This window comes from Lonchura striata, chromosome 6, assembly GCF_046129695.1.
Source record: "Lonchura striata isolate bLonStr1 chromosome 6, bLonStr1.mat, whole genome shotgun sequence".
Taxonomy (NCBI): Eukaryota; Metazoa; Chordata; class Aves; order Passeriformes; family Estrildidae; genus Lonchura; species Lonchura striata.
The window spans coordinates 3,866,374-3,879,538 of record NC_134608.1 but is presented as its reverse complement, the minus strand read 5'-3'; the positions used below and the strand labels follow the sequence as shown (position 1 = coordinate 3,879,538).

Below are 13,165 nucleotides of genomic sequence, written 5' to 3'. Positions count from 1 at the left end.
ACCTGACATATTCATAACTAATTTCATCAGCTCACAAAAGTGAGACAGCTGGTTTTTCTCAACTCTCATCTCTGCCCAAAACTTACAAATAAGCCCATATTCCTTCTGGCTTGGGTCTGAACAGAGTCTGCAACTGGACCCCAGCCAAGCCCAAATCCAGTTCCTTCCTTACCCCCATGCACTGGAGACAGAATGCCCAGAGGTGAAAGAGCAAATAAATCACTTTTGCTTCGATCTGCTTACCCTTTAACAAAGTATAATTTTACCATTGTTCTCTCTACAACAAGAGATTTCCAGTAGGTAAAGCCATAACACAAACCAGTCTCCTCCAAAGAGCTGAAGGTGCAAACCAGCAATACGTGATCAGAGGCCAATTCCTGAGCTGAATTTGAAGTCCCATTCCACGTAATAAACTAGGAGGGTACACAGAGCTTGACTTAGACCCTGCTAATCACTTAAACCCTGGCTTTGCTTACAGAGGGAACTGTACTTTCTGTAGTCTTCCTGCATCCTTACATGGACAGCTATTTGCTGGGTAACACCAGTCTCTGCATGCTGGAAACCCTAAACTTGCAATAAAACTGGATATATGGCACTCCAGTTCCGCAGCTGGAAGTGGGATTGCACAACCAGAGATAAGGCACAGCTAAGTGAGCAATGGAACTCCAGCATTTTGTGCTCAAACATGGAAAAAGGCACCAAACTCAAGTCAAAAAATAAAGCTCTTTTGCTCTGACAGCAAGCAGACTGAAAATACTGGAAAAAACCCAGCTTATCTTTCATAAGCAAAAGAAGGAACATACCCAGAGATTTTGGGAAAGCTCCATCAAAGTATTTTAAATGGGCACAGGGACTCATTACCAAAAAGGGCAGAAAAACCCATTTGGGTATTATGAAAATATTTACGAGATTATGAGGAAAAAATTGCAGTGCACATCCCTAAAAGCAAACAAGCAGCTTGCAGTCTCTACCCTGGCACCTTGAGCAAGGCATCTCAGCTAGGCAACAAATCCCAGTACTGTCAGTAAGAACAAAGCACTGCAGCTTCCATGGCCCATGGAGGCAGATCCTGCAACTTCCCAGATTGCCAGCACCATCCCAAGGGCAGCTGCAGCACCAGGGCTGTTCTGAGGCATCTCTCACCTTCCATTCTTTTCATGCTTCCAGTGAAGCCCAGCCTAAAATAAAAGTGGAGTCAAAAAACCATGCAAGGCTTGTCCCAAACTTCCTTCTCCAGTTTTTGCTCTGATGGAAGAAATCACTCAGCTGCTCACATGAACCAGCACCTGCCTTCTCACAGATCTGCCCCAACACCAAATCATTCAATTTGCCTAATTTGCCAGTAGTTTTTTGGCAAAATCACTGAAGTGCTGGCAGCCCATTTAATTAAATCTTCTGGCAGAGTCAGATGAGGGAACACTTAGAATTCCTCTGTACTGCAGACCTGCAGCAGGGCACTGCCACCTCTCCCATCACACACATGGTTCTGCAATGGGACTCCTGCCCACTGCCCAGCACACACCAAACTCATGAATCAAAACTCACTCCCTGATGCACTGAGAAACTACTCCAGCACATTTTAAGATTCAGAATGCAATTCAAAGTAAGTATTGCATGTATGGTAGCAGGAAGGTTAGGGCAAGCACAAGGTAATGAATCCTATCAAGTCTGAAAGATTTGTCTTCAACACCAGAATGATTTTGAATCCAAGTATTGAGCTGCACAGCCACTTGCTCTCAGAGGTCAAACATGCACGAGGAGGAAGGCAACTTGAAAGGACAGCAACATTTTGGTTTATTAGTCAGTGTTCCATAAAAAACACAGTCAGTCTGTGAGGTGCTGAACCCTGGCACAGGATGTGCTGGGAAGCAGGAACCACGCAGCCCTCGCCATCTTTCACCAGCACGGCGTCTTCTGTGAAAGGAGGACACACACAAACTCTACTCCTGTTTCAAAGGCTGTGCCTCTACCAGCACTAAATCAGACACCAACAATCAAAATGAATTCATGCTGTTGCACATGAAGAAATACAGCTGTGCTTATATCAAAGTTTCAGCCCATTAACTTCTGTGTCCAGACTAAACAGTTCTTTTACTCTTTCTAGGGGCATGTGCTCCAGGGTTTGCACATTTGGGCTCCAGTTTATTTTTAACAGGCAAGCAGGGATTTGAGCTTTTATTCACTTCAATTTGTTTACTTTCATACAGTGACTAATCGTCTTCACAGTCAGTCCCACTCTGTCCTCACCCATGACATTTCCATGCCTTAAAAGAGGATACACCTTAGAAGTCTGAAGCTTACCTGGTTTGTTGAGGCATTGCTAAAGCCAGCCAGTTTGGAGAATAAAATTCTTTCATGACAGCTTGTAAACTGGATTATAAATTAAAGACAGCACACATTTCTGGGTGAAGAGCAATCTGAAAGCCCACTAAATGCATAGTTACAGTTCAGCAAGTGCTTCAAAAAGTTAAAAAGCATTTCTCAGAAAGAAAGACTGATAACTTTTTGTCCTCAAATTTCTTGAATGTAAAGAGAAAATAAAATTATTTTGCAAAAACGGGGGTGAGTTTACATTACAGTACTCAAGGAGATGACCACAATCCTTCTTGGCCTTCTCTTTTTAACCTACTATATGCCAGTTGTCTCACAACTTTCCTTGCCTGTCCCCACTCCTCTGGGGAGGCAGCACGACAGACATTTTACACAGTACTTGACTCACTGTGCAGCTGCCTGCTGGCACCTTTGGTAAATACAATTAGTTGCTACACAGCAATGTAACTATATCATAGTTAATACAAGCAATAAAGAACATCAGGTCTTTATTGACAAACACTCAGTGAGGGCACGTGTGGCCTTTGTACCAATTCCCTAGAACAGGAAGCCTTGTGCTACCCAGATTAGGCACAGCCCACATCTACTCCATCCTCCTTGAAACACAAGTTGTATCTACAGTGAGGTCAGCATGAAATATTAAAAATTATACTGTTAAATTATCTGAAGTAAGTAACTTCCAGAAGCACAAAACAGAGCCTGTTTGCTTTCCCTCTCCAGCAGAAACAAACTGCTATTAAAAGCAGGATGCTTAGAGAGGTCCTTCAGCTATCAGCACCTTCACATCATTCCTCATCAAATAGAGCTCATCTCCAAACCACTTTGCTTTTAACACAACAAACTCTTCAGCTTTGTAGACGTTGTCTGTATCCATTTTCACAACTGCTGTTTCTAATATGCTCTCTCCAGATGACATTTCTGTTGTGAAACAGAGGAAAGCTTTTAGCTGAATTACTCTCTTTTCTCCATGAGCCAATAACTGCTGCCCTACCCAGCTGCATCCATGCTTCCCAGTGACCTCACATGAGGACTTCCAAGGCTGGAATACAAAGAACTGAGAGAAACTTCACTGCAAAACAGCTGATAGTTGCTATTTTTGGGAACAGAGGTTATACTAATCAGAATGTGTAATTATAGAAGCATTGTCTAGATGAAGACAATGCAAGTCCAGTGTCACCTTGTTCACACATCACTCATAGCCTCATCACACTCAAATGCATCCTCCTGCCACACGGCCCCTCAGTGACAAGCCTTCAAATACCAAATATTTAAATCTACTGAAGTTTCACTGTACAGGGATTTCCTGCAAGGGCTGTCTTCCTGAATCCCAAAGATCTTTTAACTCAAGCCAATGAGTGCTGTTTGCAGGAAAGGCAGGAGAGATGTTTATTCCTAGGCAAACCCCAAGACAGGTTACTCTTAGTGCTGAATTCCCAGCACCACAATGGCTACTCAGACTTTAAGAAAACTCTACAAACAGTTTGCTGCCCACTGTCCTCCCCTGCTCTTTGTTTGGTTTTAAATCATTATTCAGTCATGGACAATGCAGAGACCCAGGGAAAGTATTTGCACAGGAGGTGACATTACAAAGTCAAGCAGAGGAGTCAGCACAGAGGGGGCACAGCTGGTGGGACAGCACTGCTCCTGCTCAGCCCTCAGAGCTCACTAATCTCTGCTCTGGAACCCCCACTGCTCTCAACTGTACTTTTTGTTTAACATGACTACCAAGACTATTCCAGGCTAACAAGTAATAGGATTAAAGCAGTCTAATCCCAGATGTTACTTACAGTTTGTCAGACAAGGCACAAACTGGTCTCCTAAAGTACAGGGACATCACTATGAACTCAAGACCCAGGACCAACCCACATCAAGCTACAGCAGGAGATGCCTAAAAACAAACATGATGCAAAAATAAGGGAGGCATAAAATTCTGAAATGCAGCTTATCAAGAGGGAAACAAGGAAAGGCAGAAGCCCCTCAACATATTGGTCTACTATGTAGGTGAAATGAAAATGCAAGGGCATTTAGTGATGTCTTTATAAAACCAACAGAATGAGCAGCTTTGGCTCAGAAGTCTCTGGAAGCAGGCACACTCCCTATGCCAGCATCCTCATTCCTGTCCCTCAAGCTTTAAACTCGTGACAAGTCACGTGCAAGCTTCCATTTGTGACCTTGGGACAGAGCAAGAATAAACAAGGATTTCTGTTGATAAAAGAAAAAGCATCCCAACACAAATGAGATTTAGGGTATCAAACAGCAGAGGCAAAAAAGGATTTGAAAGCACAAAGTGCCCTGGAAACCAGCTCGAGATCCTGCTTCAAGGTGGGAGCTTAGACCAAATCCTTCTCTACTTCACTTGCCAGGCTGACCACAGGACAAGTAAGCCACAAGTATGACAGTGCAGAATAACCAGACTGAGATGACACCACAAGAAGCACATAACAAAGACTGCAAATAACACACCAGAGGAGTCATCTTGGGAAGGTTTCACAGCTACACCAGTCACAAGTGCTCAGGACAAACTGGGAACCAAAGGCTGTGCAGATAATACCAACAGGAAACAAGACACTTCTGTAGGACTTTGCAAACAGTTGTAACACTTCTCCTGGCACCCTGAGCTAACAAACTCAACCTAGAGCAAGGCACAGGCTCAGTACTACACACACACCTCATTAGGGTACAGAATAAGGAGTTTGTTGTCTTAAAGTATCAAGTTTATACCTTCTATCACTACTGAGCAAGTCAGAGCAACATTAGTTCTGTAAGTATAAACCAGCCATCATTTCCATTTGAACTGGATAATAAATTCCTGACTTCTTAGGAAAAACCTGTTCTCAAGCAACCTTGTAATCACAGTAAAAGAACAGTTAAGAAAGAACACGAAATAGCTTAAGTAAGATACTGCTTTCAGCAAAAAAACCAATTCTTAACAGCCTAGAAATAATTTCTTGGTTTATATGCATATTTTAAAGTAGAACCAAGTGGACTGCTACAGCATTTACCCATTTACAAATTTCAGCTGAAAATGGAAAACTATTCATCCCTGATTCTGCCAGGGCTGAAGAGGAACAGATACTTGGTTCTACACAAGAACTGCATCAAAGGCAAAGTCCTATATTTCCCAGACTTGTTTATTCAGAGTAAACTGTTTTCCATATTTTAAGAAAATAAAACCGAAGTCTTTCACTACCACATGTGTGACCTCCTGCCTGTACACACCAAGGGGATTAGTTTTAACTTCCAGAATGCACTCAGTTTCCTTTTTATAACAAACATTAAACATGCAGACACATTTGATGCTGTGATTTGCTTCAATAAACATAGATTTTAGAGTCTGACGTTTCTGCTCTCTGATTTTACATCAGTACTGAGATGTTGTGAATAAAGCCTACAGCTGGATACAAACCTGCACTCTGAGAAAGTCAAATGTACTCCAAGGAATAGGATAGCTGCAAAAAAAACAACTCAAGTATGTTTTCTTTCTTAAATGAAGCAAAATGTTTGCTCTATCCAGCCATGTACAAGCTTTCCAAAAAAATCCACAGACCTTTCCTCAGATATAATCCTTTCCACTGTTTCCCTACACTGCAGTTAATGTTCTATTCACACACAATTCTTCTGCTGTTTGATTAATCTCCTTGCAAGTTCTGAACTGACCCTGATGACGCATTTGCAATATGCACATATAAGATCCACCGTAAACCTAGCACAAGACATAAAGGTCACCAAGAAGCCACTGTCAATATGAAAAAGAAAAAAATATGAAAAAGAAAAATTTTTTAAAAAAAAAAATCTGTTTCTCCAGAACAGCAGCCTTCCAGCTATAACTGCTGGAGCCAATGACTCTCAGAGAATCATGACCTTGAACACATTTAACTGGTAGTTCCCATTATATGCTGCAGTCACTCCTTTAAATGAAACCTAAAGTACATTTTTAAATAAGGCTTAACAGCAGAACTCGAGTCACCTAAGCAGTTTCACCAATATATCTATAGCAGACAGAGCAGGAAACCACCAAGTCATTAAACCAAGCCTCAGTCTGGTATCAGCAAATCCATCTATGTGCAAACTAAGTCCCCAGTTTAATTCCACAGCCAGGATGACTCTCCCTCCTCCTTCAGTCCATGCACAGCAGCAAACACCATCCAAGGACAAGCAGAGATCCCACACTGCTTCTGCACTTGTCAACACCACTGCAAACCTGCACTGGCTTCTTCCCAAACTGCACAGCAAGAGATGGACATGAGTGACTTGAAAAGCCAGACAGGTAAAAGTTTAAAAAAAAATAGAAATTTGTTTACAAGGAGAAAATACTTCAGAAACCTTATTTACCCTGCAAGAAGGTGGCGGTAGTGGGAATTCTGATCAGTCAGAAAGAGACATTATGAAAAATAGGAATTTAAAAATGCATGTCTCTTTGGATTAATACAAAAAGACTGTTTCAGATCTAAAGTTGCTTCAAGTATAAAGTGGTCCATCAAAGAGAAGAGCTTCCCAAAAATTATCACAGAATGTATGACTGTAAACACAAGTGAGAATTTTTGTAGAATCCCAGATTGGGATTGGATTGGAAGAGACCTTAAAAACTATTTGGTTTCAACCCCCTACTGTGGGTAGGGCCATCTTCCACCACACCAGGCTGCTCCAAGACCTATCCTTTCATTGTACTTTTTAAAAAAAGTTTAATTTAAGCAGAACTACAGCCTGTTTATTCAAGGATGTCCATGAATCCACATTAAACAATGCTCACATAACTCACAGTGGCTTATTTCAGCACTGAAGCCTCCAAATTAAACAATTCCTTCATTTTAATGATAGTCAATGGAAAATTTACATATAAAATGTTCAAAATTACTACTGTAACAACACTGAGGGACAGTCCTTCGAGCTTTGTTTGGTTAAATTTTTAAAATTCATTAGATATTGGAAAATCCGCTAAATCTGTACAACAAAGTCTTCCTCAGCTGAGGATGCACCAGGCTGCACCACCTTGCTAAGGAGTAGCAAATACCAAGAAAGCCTTTGATTAATAAGAAATATTCCATTTACATGTACACAGGTACCAGAAACCCCATCCAAATAAAGCATTCAGCATCAGGTACAAATCTTTCACTGCTACAGAACTCTGCCACTGACTACAGCTCATGTCTCCTTGCTGTTCCTCCTTCAATTTACATCATTTTAATCAAGTGACTTTCCTAAGAGGTCACAGCTGCCCATCCCCATCGTGCAGTCCCAAAGGATTTAAGGGCACCAGGCCACTGACACCTGCCTGCAGTGACAGTCACCCCCTGCAGCCAGGGACCAGCTCCTCCATGCATTTAGCAGAAGTGACACTGCTGGAATAAAGGGCACAATTTCAAGTTAGGGGACAAAGGGGCACCAGGAGCAAGGGGCCAAAACACTAAGGCACTAGATAAGTCAAACAAAAGCTACTGACAAAGGCAGTAACAAACACCCTGACACTATTCAGGTACTTGGTACTGCATTCAGCATCTCCTTAACTCCCTCCAGCCCCACGTTCCAAGAAATATATAATGAGCCATTACTTTGACAGGACTTCAAACAAAGCTGCTTTCTTTTTTTCTTCAAAAAGAATTAGAATATGAATGTTTTTGCTTCACCAAGAAATCCAGAGCCTTTTGTGAGCAGATGATGCTACGAGCAGATGTACACAAGCAGATTCACAATAAAGCAGATGATCTCTTCTTTACCAGCAGTCTTGACCTGTCTGGCTCGATTTACATAAACTGTTTCTATCCACTACAACATTGATTATGTAAACCTCGGCAAAACCTTAACCAAACATACGCTGCCACATCACTGCCAGCACAGACGTAGCACAGAGCTGGGAGAAGGTTATCAGAAATGTGTTTGTGACACGAAACGCCTCGGGCTTTGCTGGGGCTCACCCTGAGGTGCAGACTGAGCAATCCCAAGTATTGAGACAATGAGGAACGTGCCCTGCTGGGAGAGCCACCTCCTGCCAAAAAAACACGCCTTCCCCTCGATTTAAAGGTCAACGTAGAGCAACCCCACTTTAATATTGCTAAGGCAGAGTGAGAGCTAAAGATAAAGGGAAAGTTTTGTCATCTTAAAAACAGGAGCTCAGCAGTTTGCCAGGTATGCCAATTCCTTTGTTCATCATCCTTTTCACCACCTAATTTAAAAGTCTCACAGTTCAAGACACAAGTTATTCATCAACATCACAATCAAGGCTTCTTTAAAAAAAAACAAAACAACCCATACAGTGTCTCAAAACAGCTTTTTCTTTTTTTTTTTTTTTTTTTAAACCTAGCTGCGAGGCTGCTCTATCAATTTTAATAAGGCAGCTGTAACAGGAGCTGCAACAGTAAGCTTGTGCTGGTCCCCAGGTCTCAGTGTCACTGCAGGGAGGAGAGCAGATTTACACTGTCTTATTTAAATGAAACTCCAGATTACAAGATTTTAATACAAAACAGGTATTAAGTGGTTTTTTCAGCATACTGAACAGCTTAAGCTGTTCCAAGAGTTCCTAGTCACAAATAGTGAGTCACCAAAGAGAGGGATGTTTACATTATTTATGGCACTACAAACATTTAAGACACCTCTGATAGGACAGGCAGTAATGAACTCCTGAAGCAGCAAAGGGCTCTTAAAACAACAGTCTTCGGTCTGAAATTTAAAAACGCAGTTGCAGAAGTCATGAGATTTCCTGGATCGTTTCCATCTAGCCCTACATCCCATTGTGTGAGCAGTGACAGCCAGTGCCACATTGTCTGAGTGCAGCCACGGGGACACTCGGCTCCCTCGCACAGACTTCTTGTCCCTGGCTGCACTGCAAGGACAAGAGCATCTGTTTGCATTTTCAGTGCATCTTACACCTACAAGATGCAGCCTCAGTAGTTTCAGAGAGCAGCTGAAACTCAAACAGGACCTAAACCCAGCCATATACATTTTATTGCGATTTTATTTGTGTGTTTCAACACACACAGTGAAGATCAAGAGCCCAGCAGAACCGATAAGCCGAGATCAATGCGCCCCCATATTAAAAGCAGAGCGCACCAGACTTTGCCAGGTTAAGATCAGAGCCAAAACATTTCATACTTCTGTACTTTCAACTGCTGCTAAAAATAGTAAAGCAACAGAAAGGAAAATGCTTCCAGCTGTGCACAAAGAGCCTCTGCAGCACAACATCAATTTATGCACTCTAATTTAATTAAAGATTCTGCATTATACTATGACTTTATTGTCAGAGACAGTGTTGCACAGCTGAGCTTGCCCTCCACTGCCACAATTGAAACAGTAAGAGCGTTTCTTTATTAAATTTAGTGTGATAAGGGTATTCCTCACGAAGCAAGGGACTTAAATTCAAGGATTTCAAGAACCAGCCACACCACGTTCATGATAGCAGCTGTGTTTTATTCCACGGTAACTGCGTCTTGACCCAGTCTCGTGACAGGAAACATTCAGCATCCCTGAAGGAAAAAAGGTGCACTGCTGGATACGAGTACCCAGCCTGGATTGCTCTTTTCCAAACATTTATTCTGCAAAGGTGAACACGGCTCTTTAGGAAACCACCAAAACAGAACAAAAAAAATCCCTAAGAAGCCAGAATAGGCTTTTCTAAGACCTTGCAGCAGATATGTACCAGATTCTGGGGGAGGCTGAGTAACGCAGCGAGGCTGTGACCGTGCTGCTTCGCGGCTGGCTCCGAACCTTTCCGTTGTGTTTAGCAGTGAAAAAACTACTCCATTAACCACACGTTGCCACGCACTGAACTACCAAAATTAAGCATCTCTTCTGAGGTTGCGAGGGCTCCCAGCAAGCACGGCTTAGACGCTTCTCTCTCATCTGCTTCCGCGGCGCTCAGCACAGCGGCTGCGAGCTTTAACAGCAGGGCAACAGCGTAATGCCAAGCGGATTACTTTAAGATCCGTATCAAGCCGAGAAAATAAACATTTCCACGACGAATCTGAGTATAAGCGCTTCACCCTCCCCATTCCAAAGTCATCATCCCTGCCATCTGCAGGGAGGACGCCGTCTCCCGGAGCGCAGCGGCCGAGGGACGGCGGCACCGGCGGAGGGACGGGGCCCGCAGCGGGGAGATCTGTGTGCCACAACCCCGCACCCCCAGGCACTGCAAGAAGTTTCTTCTCCAAACCCCGCCGTGACCTCGATGCCCGAGAGCGGCCGGACCTCGCTCCGTCCGTCCCTCCGGCACCGGGACCACCCCCCATCCATCCATCCACCCATCCCCGCTCCCCTCCGGCACAGGGACCACCCCCCATCCATCCACCCATCCCCGCTCCCCTCCGGCACCGGGACCACCCCCCATCCATCCGTCCGTCCATCCCCGCTCCCCTCCGGCACCGGGACCACCCCCCATCCATCCGTCCGTCCATCCCCGCTCCCCTCCGGCACCGGGACCACCCCCCATCCATCCGTCCGTCCATCCCCGCTCCCCTCCGGCACCGGGACCACCCCCCATCCATCCGTCCCTCCCTCCCCGCTCCCCTCCGGCACCGGGACCACCCCCCATCCATCCGTCCGTCCATCCCCGCTCCCCTCCGGCACCGGCAACCGGCACCGGGTCCCCGCAACGGCCGCACCGCGCGCCCCGTCACGCACCGGGACCTCCCCCGCTTCACTCCTCCATCCCTCCCTACTCCCCTCAGGCAACGGGAACCCTCCATCCATCCCTCCCGGCTCCCCTCGGGCACCGGGGTCACCCCCCCGCCTCCAGCGGCCGCGGAGAAGGCGGGAAGCGCCACGCGCCCCCCTCAGCTCCGAGCGCTCTCTCAGCGCGGAGACGCGGCCGGCGCTGAGCCGGAGGCTGCGAGCGGACCGCCGCGCTTCTCCCTTCCGCACCACCGCCAGAACCCCTGCCCGGCACTCACCCCAGCACCACCAGCTCCCCGTACTTGATGGGTTCCTTGTTCAGCGCGCACAGCTCTTCCTGGCCGGGGGAAAACATGGGGCCGCCGCTGTGGCAGCACCGGCCGCCCCCGTCCGCGCCGCCGCCAGGGGAGCGCGTCCCGAGCGGGCTCCGCTCCGCTCTGCGCCGCCGGCCGCCGGCAACGGCCACTACACCGCGGGGGGCGCGGGGGCGGGGCCACGCGGGGACGGACCAACCCGCCGCGCCGGGGGGGCGGGAGGAGCGAACCGGCGCCGTCCCCCCCCCCCCCCGCGGGGCTGAGAGTGACCCCGCCCACCGCGCGCCTATTAACGGCCGGCGGACGGGGCGGGGCGGGGCTGGGCGCGGGTGCGCCCCCCCCCCGCTCAAGCAGCAGTGGTACGGCCCGGCCGTGTTATGTAAACATAGAGTAAAGGGGACCCGGCCGGTCTTAAAGGGGCCGCGCACCCGCGAGGTCAGCGAGGGGTCCCGAGTGGGGGCTGTGGGTCACCTCAGCCCGGGTTCCGCATCGCCTGTGCGGCTCTAGGTCCCCTTCTGCCCACGGCATCCATCCAGCGTGTCTCTAAACCCCGGGTTGGGTCACTGCGGGGCCGCCTCTCCTCCTGTCCGGGCTGGGGGTTGTGCAGTGCTCCCCCCCCGATCGCTGCAGGGTCCCGGGTCCGCTCCTGCCCTGAGGGGGCGGCCGCCCATCCCTGCGCCTGCCATGGACGGCCACGGAGCGAGTGCCCTCACGGTGCCCATCCCTGTGCCTCCCATGGACAGCGGTGGTGCGAGTGCCCTCACGCTGCCCATCCCTGTGCCCTCACGGTGCCCATCCCTGCACCTTCCATGGACAGCCATGGTGCGAGTGCCCTCACGGTGCCCATCCCTGCGCTCTCACGGTGCCCATCCCTGTGCCCTCACGGTGCCCATACCTGCGCCTGCCATGGACGGCCACGGTGCAAGTGCCCTCACGGTGCCCATCCCTGTGCCCTCACGGTGCCCATCCCTGCGCCTTCCATGGACAGCCATGGTGCGAGTGCCCTCATGGTGCCCATCCCTGTGCCCTCACGGTGCCCATCCCTGCGCCTTCCATGGACAGCGGTGGTGCAAGTGCCCTCACGCTGCCCTCCTGCCCCACCTCCCGGCCCCCAGCTCTGGAGCCACATCCCAGCCTCTTCTGCCGCGTGTATTCATCACAGTGTTCTTTTTGTTCCTTTTTAGGTGCGTCAAAGATCTCACCTATGCTGCTTATTACTCACCGCAGAGACACATCCTCCGGTTTAAATTCAACGCTTTCCAGGTCACTGGGAGCAATGCAGAGGTTCACCTGCAGTGTGAGCTGGTGGTGTGCAGGGCCTATGATTATTCTTCCAGGTGCCACCAAGGCTGTCTTCAAAGGTCCAAGAGAGAAGCAAGCTCTGACCTAGAAAGTGTGATTGTTGTTGCTGGCCCAATACAGCTTTGGGAACCTGGTTCTGAGGTTGCGAATGAACTTGGATCTGGGTAAAACTGTCGCCTTTGACAGCATCTTTAAATGCCTATTGAATTCTGGAAGAAACTATGCTGCTAGATTGTCAGAAGATCTAGAATAAATATTAAGAATGTGCTTACTGAGTCATGCCTGTTAATGCCACTTCACATCAGTCTTCCCCATATAACGAAAATGCTACCTCAGCAGTTCTGTGGGGAGTGAAATTCGTGATCTCTAAGCTTTTTGTTCGTTGTCTTTCTTAATGGTAAAAATGAAATGTTGAAATTCCTTTTGCGTCCTCTGGAGGGGACAGAAATTCCTGTCTGAGGGGACAGAAATGCCCTCACCCCCTTTGTTCTTTACTACTCTTTAACATCCTTCCCAACCCATTCCATGACTTTTGTTGTGTGTAGTAGATATAATTTGTGCCGTTTCTAGTACGATATATGTGATATTGAATATTTGTTAGTGTACACGTTTGTATT

The 13,165-nt window shown here is 47.2% G+C and overlaps 1 protein-coding gene across 1 annotated transcript in view; it reads right to left on the bottom strand.

Annotated features, from left to right (window-relative positions):
* PELI2 (pellino E3 ubiquitin protein ligase family member 2) overlaps positions 1–11,370 on the bottom strand; it is a 66,226-nt gene extending 54,856 nt beyond the window's left edge. Inside the window, exon 1 of the mRNA XM_021534638.3 lies at positions 11,211–11,370. Within this exon, the coding sequence (XP_021390313.1) occupies positions 11,211–11,287 (77 nt within the window). The 5' untranslated portion in view covers positions 11,288–11,370. The remainder of the gene's footprint in view (positions 1–11,210) is intronic.
* Between the last annotated feature and the right edge of the window lie 1,795 nt (positions 11,371–13,165).